We start from the raw sequence: 18595 nt of genomic DNA, 5'->3' as shown, positions 1-18595 counted from the left end.
ATGAATGACGTGAAGCGACTCTGACTGAGACCCCCTGCTGTGACCCGATGAACTACTTCACTTCCTATTAGATAGATAGATAGATAGATAGATAGATAGATAGATAGATAGATAGATAGATAGATAGATAGATAGATAGATAGATAGATAGATAGATAGATAGATAGATAGATAGATAGATAGATAGATAGATAGATAGATAGATAGATAGATTGATTGATTGATTGATTGATTGATTGATTGATTGATTGATTGATTGATTGATTGATTGATTGATTGATTATAGTTTTCAAATCTCACAGATCTCTGCAAAATTCATCATCTGGAAATGAACGTGGAGCGAGAAATCTACAGAAAGGTCTGTCATACTTTGACAAGACCTTTGACAAGACCTTGGCTCTTTCCAGGGTCTGACCATGTAAACACAGGAAGCTACCTGTGAGATTCTGCCTTCCTCTCTGCAGGGCAACCTGACAGAAAATACTGTTTGGGCCTGAAGTTGTTGGGCGGGGCATCTCTACTGTCTATAAATGTCTGAAGCTTTCTTCAGACCGTACAATCTGTGTAAAACCCTCTACATCACTGTAGCTGGTGCCTGATCCAGTGACAGTATGGATGCAGATAAGTTGATTAAATCCATCGTCAGAATACTCATGTTCATTGCAGGCATCCTGGGAAACAACTGGCTGGCGATAGCCTCTCTTCTCAGAAAGAAATCTGAAATCCGTACCAACGAGATCCTGTTAATCAACCTGGCCGTCTCCAACCTCATTACCAACTACCTAGTGGACATCCCTGTCACCGTGGAAGACTTTGCTGGCCAATGGTTCATGGGACTGACCTTCTGCGGCATTTTTCGCTTCAGTTCTGACCTCTCAGAAACCAGCAGCCTCTTCACCACCCTCATCATCTGCGTCTTTTGGCACCAGAAGCTGGTTGGTTCTCTCAAGCGTGGAGGTGCCCCTGTGCAGCTTGACAACCTGCGTCTGCTGGGGTGTCTACTGGCCGGGAACTGGACGCTGTCCGTCATCTTCAGCATGCCTCGCCTCTTCTTCGTTGCACTGGAGGTGACAAATGAGAGCCTTGAAGACTGCGTAGATGTCTTCCCCAAAGTGCTTTCCAGACAAACATATGAGGTCTTTTTCTTGTCACTGGCTAATGCGTTGCCTATTGCAGGGATCTGGGTTGCAAGTATCCAAATTGTTTTAACTTTGCTCCAACATCACAAGCGCATACAGAGCGCTTCCTCTCATCGGGTCAAGGTTAAACAAGACAAGTCAGAGAGGTCAGTCAGCAGTGTTCCTGTTCAAGACTCCCATAAAGACCTCAAAGAGTCTTCTTCACCAACTGAGCGTGTTTCTTCTTGTCCAAATGGAGAATGTCTGGGTAAAAGTCCACAGAGTTCTTCCTTAGCCAACAAAACAGATTCCAGAGCAGAAGCTCAACCAAACCACTCAAAGTCCAACCAGATACCCTCTAAGCAAAGTAACAACACAAGCTCTCAGGTGAGGGCAGCAAAGAGCGTGGTGGCTGTGGCCACTGTGGTCCTCCTCTGTTGGGTGACTCATCTAATTCTGCGCATCAGTAACAGCATCCAGGATTCATCACTGATGATGGAGCTGGCCAGTTACATCGGAGCCGCCTACACCTGCATCATCCCTTATATTTTTCTGCATGGACTGAAAAAACTTTCTTGTTCGCTTAAATGATGGGAAATGTCCAACGGGACATCCACGATGCCACAGTTAAGTTCAAGAATATTCATACACCTGGTAGTGCTAGGTTTAAAGTAATGTTTTAATATTTACCAAACTGTTTCTTCTGACCTGAAGTAACGTTTATGTTTTTGATTTGAGGATCCATGGACAGATCAATGGAGCTCTGACCCACACAAATCATCAAAGCGTAATTTGAGTAGAAGTTATCAGAAGGGTTTGCTTGTTTGCTGTAATGCCACTGCTACTACTAATTTCAGATTAAGTTTAATAACTGTTGATGTAGATCAAACTGAATTTAAAGTTTTCAAGAGATTAAGACGGTAGTGTAATGTCTGCTTTAACATTTTTGAGTGACTAATTGAATTAAAAACCCTACTATTGATGGCTATGATGTTGCGATGTGGCTGATGATACATAGTGCATTAATTTAACATAATCAAATGCTAAATATGAAAACCACTAGATTTATTAAACTTTAATACTTTCATCCTTTAGATTATTTTAAAAAAAAAATCCCTACTTAACTAGACATGGTAAATAAAGCAAATAACTTTTCAGACTTTGTATGAACCATGTTATTAATTTATTGTTCCTTTGAGTCAATACTTCCGTACAGCAAGATACATTTAGAAATCTTAGCTGCACTCCACAATATGTAAGGCAGAAAATAACCTAAAACAATCTCAAGACTCAGTTCTGCCAATATTTAATCTCTACTAAACTATTAGTCTTTTCGCCTTACGAGTTTAAAGATTATATCCAAGCCCATTTTTTAAAATGTTAGAAATTAAACATCTGTGTTTTTGACCTCAAGGAAACTGCAATTTATGTCCACACAGCAACAAAATTAGTTTATTTTCCATGAGAATACAAATTAACTATAATTATGCACTAGAGTGCAGCTAATTGGAGATTGACACTAATTAGCATCTTGTTAGTTATTACTGTAGGAAATCCTGAGTGAGGTTTCAAATTAAAGATAATTGCATTGCATGACCAGTGTCACATTAAAGGAGCAACCTGGTGCCCTTCATATCTAATTACTCCAGCATCTTAACAGAAGGTCATGCTTTAATAAGAAGAGATCATCCACAGAAGTCACGACAAGTTAGATTTCTTTCTAAAAATGTTTTATTAGCCCGGCCAAAATTAGGTCTGATTATTTTTTTAGTGTAGGTGAAATTATGAACATCACCAAGTCAAAGAGTCGGAAAAAACTCTTATACATAATGGCAGTTTTAATATCCAAACAATCATTTTCTGTTAACCCACAGGTTTGCAAGAGAGGTTTTGCAAAGATAATGTTAAAGCCAAGGTATGTACATAAATACAAAATAAACTGGTAAAACAGTCAAAACCTTGTGATGCGATGCTTGAATCGACTCCATGTCCCGAAGTGAGGCTCAAATTCAGCTAGTTTTTGATATATGCAACAGATTTGATGAGTTTTTAATAAACACATTATTGAAAGCCCCTCCATTTCTAGATATCAAACAGCTATTTGCAAACAATGCAAATTACAAGCAGTCTTTTCAAAACTCCGCAGAATATTCAAACTAACAAAAAAAAAAACGGTAGAAAATAAGTTATAAAACTTGTCACTTTGCCAGTCTCTCATCACAACAAAAACGATGCCAGGTGTCTTTGTTTAAGGCCAGCAGAGTACCAGCCAGAGGTCAGCCAAACGTTTATTGATGAAGAATGTAGCTCTTGTCAATGGAGCTTCTCCAGCTTGGCCTGCAGGGACTTGAAGTTGCCGATTATTTGCTGAAGGGCCGAGTTTGGGCTTAAAGACTGCAGCTCCACCAGGTATCCGCAGATGTTGTCGAGGCAAACGTTGGTGAATCGGCGCCTGGAAAATATCACACGACGTTAACAGCAGCCTGATGATGCAGATTCATCGTCATTGGTCTTCGTACTTGTTTCACAAATCACTATAGTGCGTAGTTATTTACCCCAATGCTGGCTCAATCACAATATTACAGCATATAGACATGAAGTGGATGGATTTGTGAAAATGTTCAATGAACTTTACACAGAGAGTAGATCTGACTAAACGCAAACTTATTTTTACAGAAAAATGATCATCATAATGACCAGTGCTTTTTTTATGCATCTTTCTTTCCTTATAGTCTGCAATTTTTACACACAATCAATCTGGATTGAGGGAAAAGCAAAATTGCATCTAAAATTAATATTTTCCAGCAAATGCAAAAAAGGACATTGCAACCTTCACCACAAACAACTTAAAAACCTCAGTTTTTTCTTACGTCGCCCACTACAGGCAAGGAGGTGAAGTGACAAGTCTGTCACAATAATCAATAAATCAATTAATCGTGTGATAAATTAAAACAAACTGAATTATTTCAACTGGCATGATTTATTGTTATCTCTTCTTCCGTTTATCAAAAACTGGATGATAAAAAATCTTCAGCTTGATGGTTTGGTCTCAACTAGCGCTTTTTTTGAAGGACAATTTTGTTTACAAAGACTTCCAAATTCATTTTATTTGTTGTTTTGTTTATTTATTTTGAATATTTTACATTTTTTCCAGGTCTACTGATAAATGTTTATTAGAATTTAAAGTTGGCTTTTAGAATGCGCACTTGAAATATTATTTTGCCATTACCACTGTATTACTTAAAAATGGTCTCAAAACAACAATATTATTGTTTATCGCAATAACTTCTGGAACAATTTATCGTCCAGCAAAGTTTGTGCTAACCTGTCATATGTTGCCACTCTGCTGGGGTCGTCCACATATCCTGAGAGAAGCACATGGATGCACTCCACCAAATGTAGAGGTTTCCTCAACCGGAGCCAGCAGGGATCCTGGGTACCAGCAGATCACATTATTTATTGAGGAACATTATATCATCCATTCATGTTCAAGACAAAATCTGAACTGAGGGGAAATACCCGGGATTTGAAGAGCTGATCGTAAACCTCAAGAAGCCGTGGCAGCTGCACTCCGATCTCCAGCATCGTAAATGTGACAAATCCCACATCCCAGTTCAGTCGGCAGACTTCCTGCTCCAGAAACTTTACAAGAAACTCTGCAATCATAACACATCGCTCCTCGTTAACACGGCACACTCGTCATGTTCGCACCTGGGGAAAGAACCGATTATGTCCCAAAAAAAAAACAAAGACAATCTACCTCGAATCAACGTCTCCACAGACATGACATGTTTGAACAGGCTGCTTGTAAAATGTGGATAATTAAGAGTACGAGCAGCTGTTTGGTTAAACAGACCTGCGCCTCGGGGACACGCTCACTTAAAACATGCAGAAAGGATGCCTAATTATAATACTAAATTGCAAACAACAATCCTAAAACTGAACATGACTGAAACATACCCAGAGGGAAGTATCTGGGTGTTCCAGCGTAAATCTTCCCCAGTGCAACCAGTTTCAGATTGAGGGACCTCATCCTGTCTGCTGGACTCATGGCCACACTGTCACTCAGCTCTGGAAGACACAACACCGAAGAGTAAGGGACGTGTGTTGAATAGACAAAGAAGAAATATACCACAGGATCTTGATTTTAATTCACCTTTCTCCAAGATCTCTTGCCATAGCGAGTGGACCAGGATTTGGTCCGAGTGTCCTGCACAGTGAATTATGGCCAGCTTGCACTCAGACAGTTTATAATGGTCAGCAAACTCTCCGTAGAGCTGTGTGACAGAAAAAAATAAATAAAAATTAGATAATTTTACATTCCCAATCACAAGATTCATACACTTTTCCCACAGTAAAATTCAAGCACTTTCCAGGTTCGATTTGAAACTTTTCCAGCGCCAAACTTTGGAGATGAACTACAGAAACTACATTCTACAGCAGACGCAAGGTGAACTAAAATATAGCACAATTTTATGTTTTGAAATGTCTCCATCACACACGACTGGTCCAAGAACAAAACACCAATTAAAAAATAAAAGATAAAAAAAATCCCCCAATTTCAATCACTTTAACATATAAAATAAGACAATCAATAAGTCTTTGAGCCTTTAGAAATAATAAATATTCAATACAATGAAACAATCCAAATGAACTGTGGTAAGGTAAATGACCTTCCTGATCATATTAAATGTTTAAATACAATCAACAAAGAAAGTTACAAAAGCAACAATGAAATGTTCCCACAAAGTTTTCTGGTATTTAGCAAACATTAATTATTTTTCGTAATTTTAACTGATCCAAAACAAGAAAAGTTTAAATTAACTTCACACAGTGAGAAGATAAATCTGTACATCTTTTTTATTAGGTGTATGAAAATATCTGGTTTCAACTATAAATAAAGTTTTCCAAGTTTAGGCTTTTAATCAAACGTTAAATTGCAGCTTATTAGAAAACTGCGCCGTTAGAATATTAAGCACTTTCAAGGACATTACACAAAAATCAAGCACTATCCAAATAACTGAAATTCAAGCATTAAAGGATTTAAGCACCCATGTGAACCCTGCGATCAACAGTAAAAACCGTATTTCTCTGATGTTTTGAGGTACCTTTGTAATGTCCATAAGCTCAGAGTCCAGTTGTGAGATGGCGTTTTTCACTGACGGATGACTGGAGTACTGCCTGATCAGGGTTTCCTGAATCTGCAGTTGAATGCGGACAAGCTGGAAGAAAGTGGAAACACGCAAACATTAAAGAAGCGCCCGAAGTAATCTCAGGTTAGGACGCCTCGTGGCTTTCGGTCAGGCTGACGTACCTCCATCTTTTCCTCCAGTTCGTGAAGGAATTCTCCATCAGACGCCTGAGCAGAGATGCAGGAGGAACTCTTTGCAGACAGGATGGCTCGAGCGATGTACTCCAGACGCTGCTTTAGGGAGATCTCAGTGCTGGAACATCCAAGAGAAAGTCAAAAAAATAAATAAATCGTTACAAAAGAACTTGATGTGAAAAAAGAAAATACAGGTCAAACTTTTCTCCTGTTCTGCTCAGACCTGTGCATGTCAGCGAGGCGGGCCAAGACGTGAGCTGCCTTGCCAAAGTTGCGGTTCTTCTCGTAGTAGCGCCACAACAGGTCCATGTTGTGAACCTTGCTCTGGTCCTGTTTTATTATATGCATCAGGTGTTCTTCAAGATAAGGAGAATTCACCTGGGAAACAGAAGTCAAATGCAGTTCAAGATTTATGGGGATTTTAAAAGAATAAATGTTACAAATAGGTAGGTATACATTTGAGCATTTCATCCAGTGTGGAATTAGAACATTTCAAATGTGTGTGCCCAGACTTGCTTTAAAAAAAGAGGAAGAAAGGATTTATCATTCACAGCTAGCAAATAATACAATATAGTAGAATGTGAAAAGCTTAGAATGAATGAAAAGTCTATGCAATTTTCTGTTTGGATAATATATGAACATTTTATCTCTTCAGAAATCCAGTTCTACCTCATTTTAGTCTTGCAGACACAAAACAAGTTTGTGTGAAAATCCCCTCAAGTCCTAAAAAAAGTGCATTTAGAGAAAAACGAGCACTGATTCAAAGAGAGACTACATAGTAGCATTACCTCCAGCAGCTTGTCCGTCAGGTCAGCCTGGATCAGCCAGTTGTACAGGGCGATGTGAAACAGCTCGTCCTGGGAGCTCTGGGCCAAGTCGAGCATCTGCTCAAACTACAGGGCAGTGACAGATTCTCATTAGAAATGCAGATCATTTACATAAGGATGAAGGGAAGTGAGCAGCTGACCCCCAGCCCCGCTTTTAACTCACGTGTGCTGTAGCTTCTTCATTGCTTAGCATGTTGGGATCCGAGGTCATGACGGGGGGTCCAGGTTGCTTAGGAACGCTGGGCGACTGAGGGGCAGCTTTGCTCTGGTTCACCAGTTCCTGCATGGTGTCTGTGATGCACTTATAACAAGAAAGCCTGGAAAATAAGAGGAAGTTAGTTTGTGGTTAGCCAGCCCAGACACAGAGAACTGTAGGGTTGTGTCTTTGTGGCCTTACCTTTCCTGAAAGGCCTGCAGCCCCACCTTGTCCTCCTCAGGCTCTCCGTTTTTATAGAAGTGGGGTCCGAGCCTCTGTGGATCCTTTTTGTCTGCTGCTGTGAGACACAACTCAAGAACCCCTTCGTAGAAACGCACTGAAACGACAGAAAAGCATTAGCTAGTCGAATGCTAAAAACAAACAAACAAAAAAAACAGAAAATGTGGCAGGGAAACCCACAACACCTTGTCTGTACTGGGAGCAAACAAGCGGCAGGTCTGTATGTTGGCTGATCTGTTGGTAGAGCTGCAGAGACTCTCTCAGCGTTCGCTCCTTCTCCACTTTGTTCTGGATCTGCTTCGAGCTCTGCAGCAACTCGTTGGCCTAAGAACAGGAAAACATACGGTCAACAAGACCTCGGGTATCCAAAAGTCTTTGCAGATTGGATGAAGCAATCAGATTAATCGGGAGGAATTGATTATTGAAATAACCGTCAACTAATTTAGTAATAGATTAATCCTTAACTGGAATATACTGATTAAAAAAAGGGAAATTTGCTTAAATAAATAGTAATTAAACCAAAACTGAACAAAAAATCTCTTCAAGTGGCATGGTTTTAGCATCACCTGGTTCAAATTCTGTAAAAGAAAATCTCTCAAGAACCTTTTGCTGTCCAATCATTAATCCAGTAATAATAAATAATAATACAGATCAGCCCAACACTGTAATAATGTTAAGTCAAGCAGAAAGAGCTGAGTTTTTCACCCATCAATATTGTATTGTTTTAGTTGCAGATGCGTTCTTTGAAGTAATGCTATTGCATTTTAGGCAATAAAAAAAAGAGAATGGAATCATTGTTTGCATCTTTTTATGTATTTAGAATATTGTATAAAAAGGCTAAAATGCAAAGACTTTTGCTTTCTAATTAGTCATCAGAATAATAAATTTAAATAATAGTTGGTTGCAGCAATAAAGAGCACACTGTTCAGGTTTTAATCTGTACAAAGCTCTTTAAAACTCTGCGTCATTTTATTCATTATTTAATTATTACACTACTTTGTGTTGGTCCATCACTTTAAATGAAACGCATGGACAACTGTGGCCGTAATGCAACGTAATATGAAGAAGCATTTGCGATGCGCCGTGCGTACCTTTGAGCAAACGCTGTCGTCGGTGCTGTACAGCATCGGGCAGAGGTCTCGGAGGTGAATGCTGATGGCATCCACAGAGGCGTTGTCTTTAATATAGACATTAATAAGGCCTGTGACCAGAGCTCCAGATAACTCCTTGCCTCTGGTCACTACATCCTTAAAACATGCCCCCTTCATTTCCTCTTGAAACTCCTGTGAATGAAAAAATGGTACAAAGCACAAATGAGGCAGCAGGGCTTTTTTTTTTTTTGGCTCAAAGCAAGGAAATAGGAGACATCTACTTAGAATAGGTGAGTATTTGTGGTCACAAGTACCTTTGGCAGCTCAGACATAATGAGGCTGAAGTGATGATCGCAGAGGAGTTTCCAAAGTGCCAGAGTTTGGTAAGAGCGATACACGAGCTGCTGGATGCCCTGCAGAGACGCTTTCTCATAGACCTGAGCCTTAGCTGGAGAACGAAACGGAAAATTTATCTTGTACAAGAGAAGAACTAAAGATTAAACCCATTAGTGTTCAGTGAACAGCATTGACTACAAAGTAAATACGTCTTTCCTTTGTGGCCTTTCTATGAAAAGACGGAGGGAAGTGCTGAAACTCACTGTGATATTTCCTCTGGAGCTCCTGCTGCACCTGCTGGGAGCTGGCTCCGTCAGGGCGCATAAATCCCAGCAGCCTTTGCTGCAGGTTGGCGGGGGAGCTGAAGCTAACGAGGCCCAGAACAGAAGGAAAATCATGTAAGTTTAAAAAGGAGGCAAGAGAGAGACACAAAGAGATGGCAAAGTCATATTAGAAAGTGAAGAAAGTTCAGTTTCCAGGTCAGAAAGCCCATGGAAAGCAAATATTTTAAATGATTTTTAACAGCTTTGATTAACACAGTATTAGGACAAAACAGAAAATTGTGATATTGCTAAAATATTGCAATGATGAATCCAATTAGGGTTTTCCCCAGCACTGTTTTTGAGTTTGGCATCTTTGTCATAAAGACATGTAAGATGTATTGACCACATTGCATTTGAAATATAATATCCTACCAAATATCGTATTCAGCTGCACTTTGCAATGGCAACCATAAACATACTTTGTTGCACAAGAAAAACAGTTGTAATCTGCAGAGTTCTTCAGGTATTATTCTCTCTGGTTCCAGTGTCTAATGAGAGTGCAGTCAGCTTGAGGAAAAGCAATGGAACCAGCATCCTGCAGCTGCTTTTTTTAATGCAACACCTTGTCTTTCATCTTTCAAATCTCTGAACTTGTTTTCCTTCTGATTAACACACAGACGGGCAGAAATGGTCACCGAAATAACTTTGACACATATTCTGCATATTTAGTCCAAACTGCCTCATCTGCCTCCTCAGATGGATTTCTCTTTTTAAAATCCCATCTGAGGAAGCAGAAGAGCTGGATGCTGAATGCTGCTGCTGATAAGAGCTAATGATGTGCTGGTGACCAGGCTCAAGTAGCTCAAAAGAAAAAGGCCTGCAGCTTTATTCCAGCAAAGCAAACCCTCACTGCAGGGCTTGTTATCACAACGGTCCTCCACATTTCTCAAGTCGAAGCTCCAAACTTTCCCACACTAAGGTCTAATTTTTTTCCCCCATGTAGTTTTTATAATATTGGAGACATTTGAATAAATAGCTGGGCTTTACTAACTAATCGATTATGTTGCAATTAATTCTGCAGTTTGGTAAATAATTATTTCAGATTTTTTATTATACTGTTTTCACAACCAGACCTATAACAGCATAAACTTCATATCTGTATTTAATCATGGTGTACCACCATTTTTATTGGCTTTACATTTATTGTGTCCTAGCAAATATAGAGATGAGCAACAATCGATGCATTATTTGACATTTAAAAAGAAGGTCCAGCTTAAAAACAATTTCTCTTAAAACCCAGAACAATTGTTGCATCAATTTAGGTTCTAATATGGGGAACCAAATACTAGGAATTTGATTCAATTGTAAATCACAGTAAAAAGCTCTTTACTTTTCCAACATTAAAATTTGTATCTTTTAGATAAGGCAATTTTAGATTAAATGTCTGGTAACCAAAACTGTGGACATAAATTGGACTTAGATAAAATGTGGGTGTAGGCGTTACGTTTTAATGGCTCAATTTAAAAACAATGGATGCATTTTTTTTTTTAATTTACACTCAAGTTGACAAATATAAAATGACTGTTGTCATTAAATAACAGGTGAAGTAGAGATTAGCTGCCAAAACAAAAACAATGTTCTGATGAAACATTCTCAGGAAAAGGCTCTTACCTTGCAGCACCAAGAGAAGACGGACTGAGCTGAGAGTTTTTATCAAGGAACTCCTGTAAACCTCTGAGCTGCATTAGGATGGCCTCCAGCTCAAACGAGTCAACGGTGCTTTCCAACTGTGAGGGCAATAAATAAAAAAAAGAATAATAATTTAAAAAAAAAAAAATTTTAAATCACACAATTTGTTGGTGTATACTGTAATAATGATAAAGCAATATAAAGTAGTTTAAAAGACACAGTGTTCTAAAAATGAAATGTATTAATAATCAAATAGGCTACTTCAGTACATCAAATGTGCCGTAGAACAGAACCCAATAATTTCTTTTAATCACATTTTGAAATCAACTAAAACTGATAGATGCTCCCAAGAATCCCAGAGCTGGGAAAAAAAAAAGAAGAAAAAAGCCCAGTAAAATTACCAATCTTCAACCTGAAAGTGTATTACGAAGAGGGAGCAGTCTGCAAATGTCACACAGTAATTCAGGCATTGGCTCAGACGGCCAATGAGACACTGGAGACGTGATCAAATTCCCTCAAAACTCAGGTTTAATTTTCTCAAACTGAAATCCAGGTTTGTGTCAACAAGACGTGTAAAAGCCAGTAACTGTAATGCTAATGGAGGGAACAGCGCCCATGAGAGGAGATCATATGTTTGTGCAGAATGTTAAATACTCGCATGGTGCCATCAGAAATCTCTACGGCACAATGTCAGATAATTAGTCTTCGGAATAATGGATGTACGTGAACACAATGCCGTTGATTTCCATATATGTTAAGTTAAAACTAAAGGTGTGCTTCCAAATTAGGATCCTTTTCTGAGAACTATGAACGTTTTCTGAAGCTGTTATGACCATCCTGCATCTCCACTGCATTTACCAGAGGAAAAAAATAGAGGAAAAATAGAGGTAGCACTTTTTCATTTACCAGGAACATCTGGATGGAGTTTTAAAGTGTCATTGCACTTACAATGCTGACAGTCTGATTTCCGTTGCTCATCGTTTTCTCAAAAGCAAGGCTCCCGTCCCAAAGATTCCTGTTAGTGTCGAAGGAGGCATATTTAGAGGTCAACACAGGCAAACATCAGCAGTGAGAGCTCTACGTAAAATATGCAGGTCTGGATGAGAAAATCATGCAGAATTACCCGAGAATGCGAGCAAAGTAGATGCAGATGCCGTTGTGTTTTCCGGAGAAAATCACCTCGGGCCCAGCCGACATGGGAGTGATGGGTGCAGATCCAGACTGCATCGGTGCAAATGGTGTTGCAAACGCAGGAGGCATCACTCCTGAAACAGGCAATGAAAATAAATGAAAAAATAAATAAATCATGTCCTGTGTGTGAACAGGGTTTTAGACTTTATGACAAGTTTTATTTTTTAAACAAGGATGCATCTCCAACTAAGTCTCTCACTATAAGAAATTAATTAATTGATCACATGATAAATTAAAATAAGCTCAAAAACTTTCATTCTGATTAATATTTTTTGAAAGGCAATAACCAACTGATTCGGTTGTGTGTAGTTTTTTTTTGACTCCTCCTCATTTATCGTTTTTGGTTTTCGTGTTTAATTTTGGATATTTAAAATATCTTCCACTTCCAATGCTAAGTTCTTTACAAAATTAAAGTTCATTAGCCTTTATCAATATTTGACTAGAAAATGGTCTCAAAACAACATCATCATTTATTGCTTTTATTTCAGGGACGACTTATCACTTGGCAAAATATGCTTTTGCAACAGATCTCCAACAAATCTTTACACTGACCCGGTGCTGGAGAGCTCATCACAGGCCCAACAGTACTGGGTGTTGCCATGGCAGCAGGAAATCTCATCTGTGCTTCTCCTCCATATCTAATCCCAACACGTAAAAGAAAGAACCGTCTTTAGTTTGCACATAATGCAAACAATCGCAGCTATGCAGGGGCAAGAATCATCATCTGACCTGAAGAAAGCTCTGGTGGCCCACTGGGAGACCTCTCTGTCACAGGCGGCGTTGGAACAAGCCAGGATGAGCGCTGTGGCGCAGGCCTGCTCCTCCTGAATAAAACAAGATAAATGTGTCTAATACATTAGAACGTTTTGCTTAGATATGTGCATAATGCAGGTTCAAAACAACACATCAAACCTCTTTAAGCATCAACCACAGCAGAAAAGCTCTTTACCCTGTGCAGCTTGAAGAAGCGCTCAATATCCTCACTCTCTCCTGCAGCACAGCTGACCAGGAGGTGGCGCAGCTGATCAACCGGACGCAGTTTCTGAAAGATGTGGCTTCCCTGAAAGGTAGAAAAGGTTTAGAAGAAACTCTTCAACTAAGATTAAACTTTAAAGGGACGAGGAGTGACTGCGGTTTTTAACCTTTGCGGAAAGGAGGACGAATTTCTGCGCGGGAATGTTGTGCTGCTGGACGACCACAGGCGAATCTGTGATGGAGATATGCTCCTTGTTGAGAGGAGTAAAAAACTTGGGAGGCTTCTCGTCGTTAAGGGCACAAAGAGCCCAAGAGTGTCCATCAACATTAGATATCATCTGCAAAAGAACATAACGTATAATTAGTGGTTCTTAACAGGAGTCGACTTTAATGCAGATTTTCTTTAATCCACAATGAATACATAATATGTTGAGTAAATAACTTCTTGCAATCTGATTGTACATACGTGATCTTCCTTTATCTTAGATAAATACAGGTTAAATAAATTACAAATGTAGCTAAAATGTCTCCACTACATACACGTCTCCTTATTTGGATATTCTAATTTCTAATTGTTTGTTATCTTCAACCTGAGTTTCCATCAGGGGTTTCTTGAAGGGAAAGGAGTCGTGGTTGATGCACCACAGAATGTCACTGTCCTCCGTCTCCGAAGCGGCCATGAGGAGAACACCTGCAGCATCAGACGTTTAATTTCACATCAGTAACACAAACCAGACAAACGTAGCTAAATTGGGGAATAACATCTGATCTCCCACCTTTGCTGTGCAGAGCTTTGTGGACTTTGGAGGGCTTCTGCAGTGTGGAGGAGGCGGAAAAACCCGGCGGCAGCCGAACATGGATCAACGACAGCAGGCTCGGGCGAACGGCAACGTGCTTCTGGTGCTGAGGTGCAAAAGGCGCGGTGGTAAAGTACAGGCGCACACCTGCAAAAACAAAAACAACAAAGTCGCTACAAACTTCCAATTAAAAAAATAAAGATCTGTCTCCTCAGCATCAAATTTTTACCTGCATGAGTAACGGCAAGCAGGTGGCAATCCAAGGACTCTGATCTGTCAATGACTGAGATTTGGACGATGGGTTTGAAGACCGAACGATCAATTGTCCTAAAATCAAAGTTGTACAAAAACGTTGGTCAGAATGTGAGGAAAATGATTGACACAAAAGGAACAAACCTGCACACCCCAACGTACCGAGCAATGTTTCCTGCAGCTGCTATGATGGAGCTCTGCGACATTGTCGCCACCCGACTCATCCCTTGGCCATCAGCACCCAGATCATACACCTAGAAAAAATAGAGAAATATTTTAGATCACTGTAGAATTTTATGTATGTGAAGGTCGTAATCCGAATAACTAGAAGCAATAGTCTGGATTCACTTGAACAGTTATTTAACTCTGGAGAAACGTTGTATGGACAATTCCAACAATGATGGACAATGTTTGGAGTTGTTGAGGTGAGCCTTCCAAACCTAGCAACAGCGTAGCAACTGCAAACAACATGTGATTTGCTTGTCCCTTTCTAACCTCACAATGTAAAGGCATTAAGGCCTTGTAACTGCAATGCTTTGGAGTGCAACATTCATTGAAAAAACATAATAAACATTCAGAATCCTGTGGAAAAATCTTTTCTAATAAACATTTTTATACTTTATACTTCATGCCCCTTTCACATAGTTTCATTATCTTTAGACACCCTTCTTATTTCCTTTCAGAACAAAATTCTTATTTGAATGAAAATAACTTCACATCTAAATCTGCAAGAGGTGAGAATATTTTGGGCTTATTTTTAGATGATTGAAACTTGCACAGAGTTGGATGCTCCAGCAGGAAAATAATTACAAACACGCATCAAAACTAGTTTTGAAAAGGAATAAGAAGGTCAGCATTAACCATCCAAAGATCTATTGTAAATTCAAACCTGTGCACCCAATTCTTTTTAAAAATCACAGAAATTATTTGCCTCAACCTGAAAACAGAAGAGCTGAAAAGCATCTTTCACAGCTCAAAATTTGGGCGTATGTAAACTTCAGATCAGAGCTGCAGTCATACCTGTAGGACGTCTTTCTCAGAGCGGGTGAAGAGTGTGTTGCGAGAGTTATCGATTGCAATCTGCACAATGGGATCTGCGGAGAACGGAGCCAAAAACAGAATCATCAAACAGAAACGTTTGACTGCCAAAAGCTTCATTTCATGTGAAAATGTGTTCCTTCCTCTTACCATCTTCAGAAAAAGAAAACTGGAGCACAGAGGGGATGAGGAAGGACAAAGAGCTTTTGGAGTGGTTAATTTTTCTGCAGCGTTGGCTGAGCCAGCCTGCCTCTGCCTGGTAAGCTATCTCATAGAGACAACCGTCCTTTCCTGCCATGAAGATGCGTCCCAGATCCGTAGAGGTGATGGACAGGATGTAGGTGTTGTCTGTCGGGATTGAGAAGAGGGGGTCCGGCAGAAGCTGCATCCCACCAGACATGCTGTCATTTAATGCTGTAAAAAGATGGAGACACCTTGGTTTTATTAAAGGTAGTTTGACCAAATCATAATAAAAATAGGCATCAATATTAAGCTTCTGGTTGCATTTTTTTAAAGGTATGACTTATACAAATAACACTCAGAAACATCAAGAAAAATGAAATGATCCAATAAATAGGACAAACTTACCAGCTTGGCTCTTGGGGAAACTCAGTCCAAGGATCACTACATCCACAGATGTGGCTAAAACCAGGAGGTAGTGGATATGTGGCTGTAAAATCCCTGAGAAGAGAAGGGAAAAGATCTCAAACTCAAATAAAAAGGGAGGAAAAATACAGATGCATTTTTGCGCATACCTTGTTTTGGTTTAACAAGACCCACAGCTAGAATCGTTTCAATTAGGCCATCAAAGTAGGCCACATCTCCCCTATAAATACCACAAGAAAGGAAGAGACAGACATTATAAACAATGGCTCAAATGAAATTGGTGAGGACCAATAATCTATTTCAGCAAGCTTTGAGAAACATTTCAAATGACAGCGTCAAATAATACCAACCCGTCTTCGTAATTCCACATGAAGATATCGTTGTCAATTGTGAGCCACGCTCGAGAGATCTCAGGAAAAAACCCCATCATGCAATTAAACTGCATATCTATAAGACGGTTAAGCGGAAAATCGAAAAGGAGAAAACAAAACATGCTTTTCTGGTATGAACCTACAGGATAACCATTCACTAAATGACTGAAAGGATACGGCTGAACTGCTCCACCAGCTCAGGCGGCAGTGGGATTCTTCTGACTGCGCTGAGTTCTGGGAGGTTTGGTACGCTGAGCAGGCCGGGTCCCTGGAGAGGGTAGTCCATGTCCGACACGCCAGAGATGGACGGCATGTCTGTTAAACAAATTAAATTAAGGAATGGGTCAGTCTGTGTATAATCTGATTTCTCAGCTCAAACATAAACAGAGCTGCGCAATGAATCAAATAACAGTCATCGCAACATCACTGAGTGCAGCATTGCGATCGCAAAGGAATGCTTGAACATAATAACTGGTTGGATATTATTCTGTAAGTATCATGCATGCTAATATTACTTCTGTTCTGCTGGACACACTGTGAAAGAAGAATCAGGAAAATAGGATTTATCATAATAAATATGAGGCCAAATATATTATTGAACAGCAGTTGTTATGTGCACGTCACCTGAAAATGCCTTACAAATACAGAATAACTAGTCATCTGCAAGATTGTACAAATTGATTTTGTGGCGACTGCACTTTGCTATGATGTGCAAAAGGGAGTCTTGCATTTAAATGTACATTTCATGTCTACATGCTAAAATGTTGACATTAAATACACTAACAACATACTTGATACTGAATGTTGCTTCTACAAGATCACACAAATACTTTATGTTTGCTTCATTGATCTCATGTGGAGGAATTTCTTTTCATGTAAGCAAACAAATTACACACAACCAAACTAATGGTGGAAAAGTGAGACACACATTTGAGGGGGGGATTAACATTTCGAGTGTTTAACTGAGTAAACCATTTCATTTATAAGAAGTTTAAAAGTAATCCCAATTGGTGTGAAGAGGGTGTTTTCACTTCCCAGACCCGCCCATTCCTCATATCTTCTGAAGTTAGGGATGAAAATTCAGACTTACTGTGTGACGGGACGCCGAGCAGCTCGGACAGGTCAGGAAAACAGCGGTCATCCTGCAAGTGCCTGTCTATCAGCCGGGCAGAGTTATCCAGCGCCTCGGCGAGCGCAGATGCGGGGTTGCTGGCTCCAGCGACGGACGGCATGGCAGGAAACCCACCGCTGACTAACCTGGGAGTCAAACAGAGACGTGTCCGAGCAAATCAAAAATATTTTATGAGTCAAAATTAGCCGATGCTATATAGCGCCGGCTAGCTGACTGCCGGAGTTATGCATGCAATATGTAGCACACAAGCTAACAACTAAACAACTAGCTACATGTCAAAAACACTGTTCTTAAAAGTGAATTAGTTAGTTTACCAGGATGCAAATGTTCCGCGCGGGCCTGACTTTGTTAACTGAGGCGTTTTGTTGCGTCTATTGTGCTGCAAATTTAAACAAAAACACCCGGCATACACACACACAAGCAACTAACAACCCGCCAACCTCATGCGCGGAAGTTTTCTTCTTTACTCTCTAATGATTTGCTGTTTGAGATCGAGAAAGTGTGGTGCTGCCACCCACTGGTCTGAACAATCAGACCATTGTTCATAACTAATTTAACCTGAGAGCCCTGATTTTTAATCCTGGAAATTGAGTTAGTTATATCCACTATAATATCTTGCCTTGAATCTGAATTTACCTCTTGGATACTAATTAATGCGCTACTAGAATCTGAGCAAATTAAAAACTCAATTGTTTCCATTTCCTCAACCCATTCTAAAGCCATTAAAATTGCCATTAGCTCACCTGCATACACTGTCAGTTTATCAGTTATTCTTTTATTTTTCATACAATTTAAATATGGAGCATGAAATGATGCACCTACTTGATTATTTACCATTTTTGAGGCATCTGTATATATTTGAATATATTCTGAATATTCTTTTTTAATATAATTTTCCACTTCATTCTTTACCAATTCTCTTCCCTTTTCCAATAATTTTAAATCAACTTCAGCCTGTTCAAAAACCCATAACGGAATGACAGGAATAACAACCACAGGACTAATTAGAAATTTATCAATCCTGAATCATATATTTTATTTAAAATTATCCATCCAAAACTATTAATTTGCTTCTTTTCTTTTTCTTGACAAGGTTGTAATGTCATACATGGAGGATGGGCTTCATTATGTCCTTTAATATTTGGCC

The 18595-nt window shown here is 39.5% G+C and overlaps 2 protein-coding genes across 2 annotated transcripts; one reads left to right on the top strand and one right to left on the bottom strand.

Annotated features, from left to right (window-relative positions):
* The first annotated feature begins 98 nt into the window (after positions 1-98).
* ora5 (olfactory receptor class A related 5) lies at positions 99-2389 on the top strand. The gene has a single exon (XM_008424555.3). It carries the CDS (start codon positions 612-614, stop codon positions 1707-1709), a length of 1098 nt encoding a protein of 365 aa, XP_008422777.1. The 5' UTR covers positions 99-611; the 3' UTR covers positions 1710-2389.
* A 442-nt stretch (positions 2390-2831) lies between these two features.
* Positions 2832-17921, bottom strand: nup155 (nucleoporin 155). The gene is made up of 34 exons (XM_008424270.3): positions 17763-17921; positions 17407-17573; positions 16494-16631; positions 16296-16392; positions 16095-16165; positions 15928-16020; positions 15490-15753; positions 15322-15395; positions 14464-14555; positions 14279-14376; positions 14029-14196; positions 13843-13943; positions 13420-13590; positions 13227-13337; positions 13007-13101; positions 12830-12915; positions 12210-12351; positions 12035-12101; positions 11069-11184; positions 9398-9501; positions 9113-9246; positions 8799-8990; positions 7893-8031; positions 7669-7804; positions 7435-7588; positions 7233-7337; positions 6668-6822; positions 6433-6562; positions 6227-6340; positions 5275-5395; positions 5079-5189; positions 4638-4774; positions 4444-4550; positions 2832-3570 (listed from the first exon to the last, which is right to left on the bottom strand). The coding sequence occupies exons 2-34, from the start codon at positions 17546-17548 to the stop codon at positions 3432-3434; spliced, it is 4104 nt and encodes a 1367-aa protein (XP_008422492.1). The 5' UTR covers positions 17549-17573; positions 17763-17921; the 3' UTR covers positions 2832-3431.
* Between the last annotated feature and the right edge of the window lie 674 nt (positions 17922-18595).

This window comes from Poecilia reticulata, chromosome 12 (assembly GCF_904066995.2).
Source record: "Poecilia reticulata chromosome 12, P_reticulata-male-v2, whole genome shotgun sequence".
NCBI classification, from domain to species: Eukaryota; Metazoa; Chordata; class Actinopteri; order Cyprinodontiformes; family Poeciliidae; genus Poecilia; species Poecilia reticulata.
This window is presented reverse-complemented; position numbering and strand designations above follow the sequence as displayed.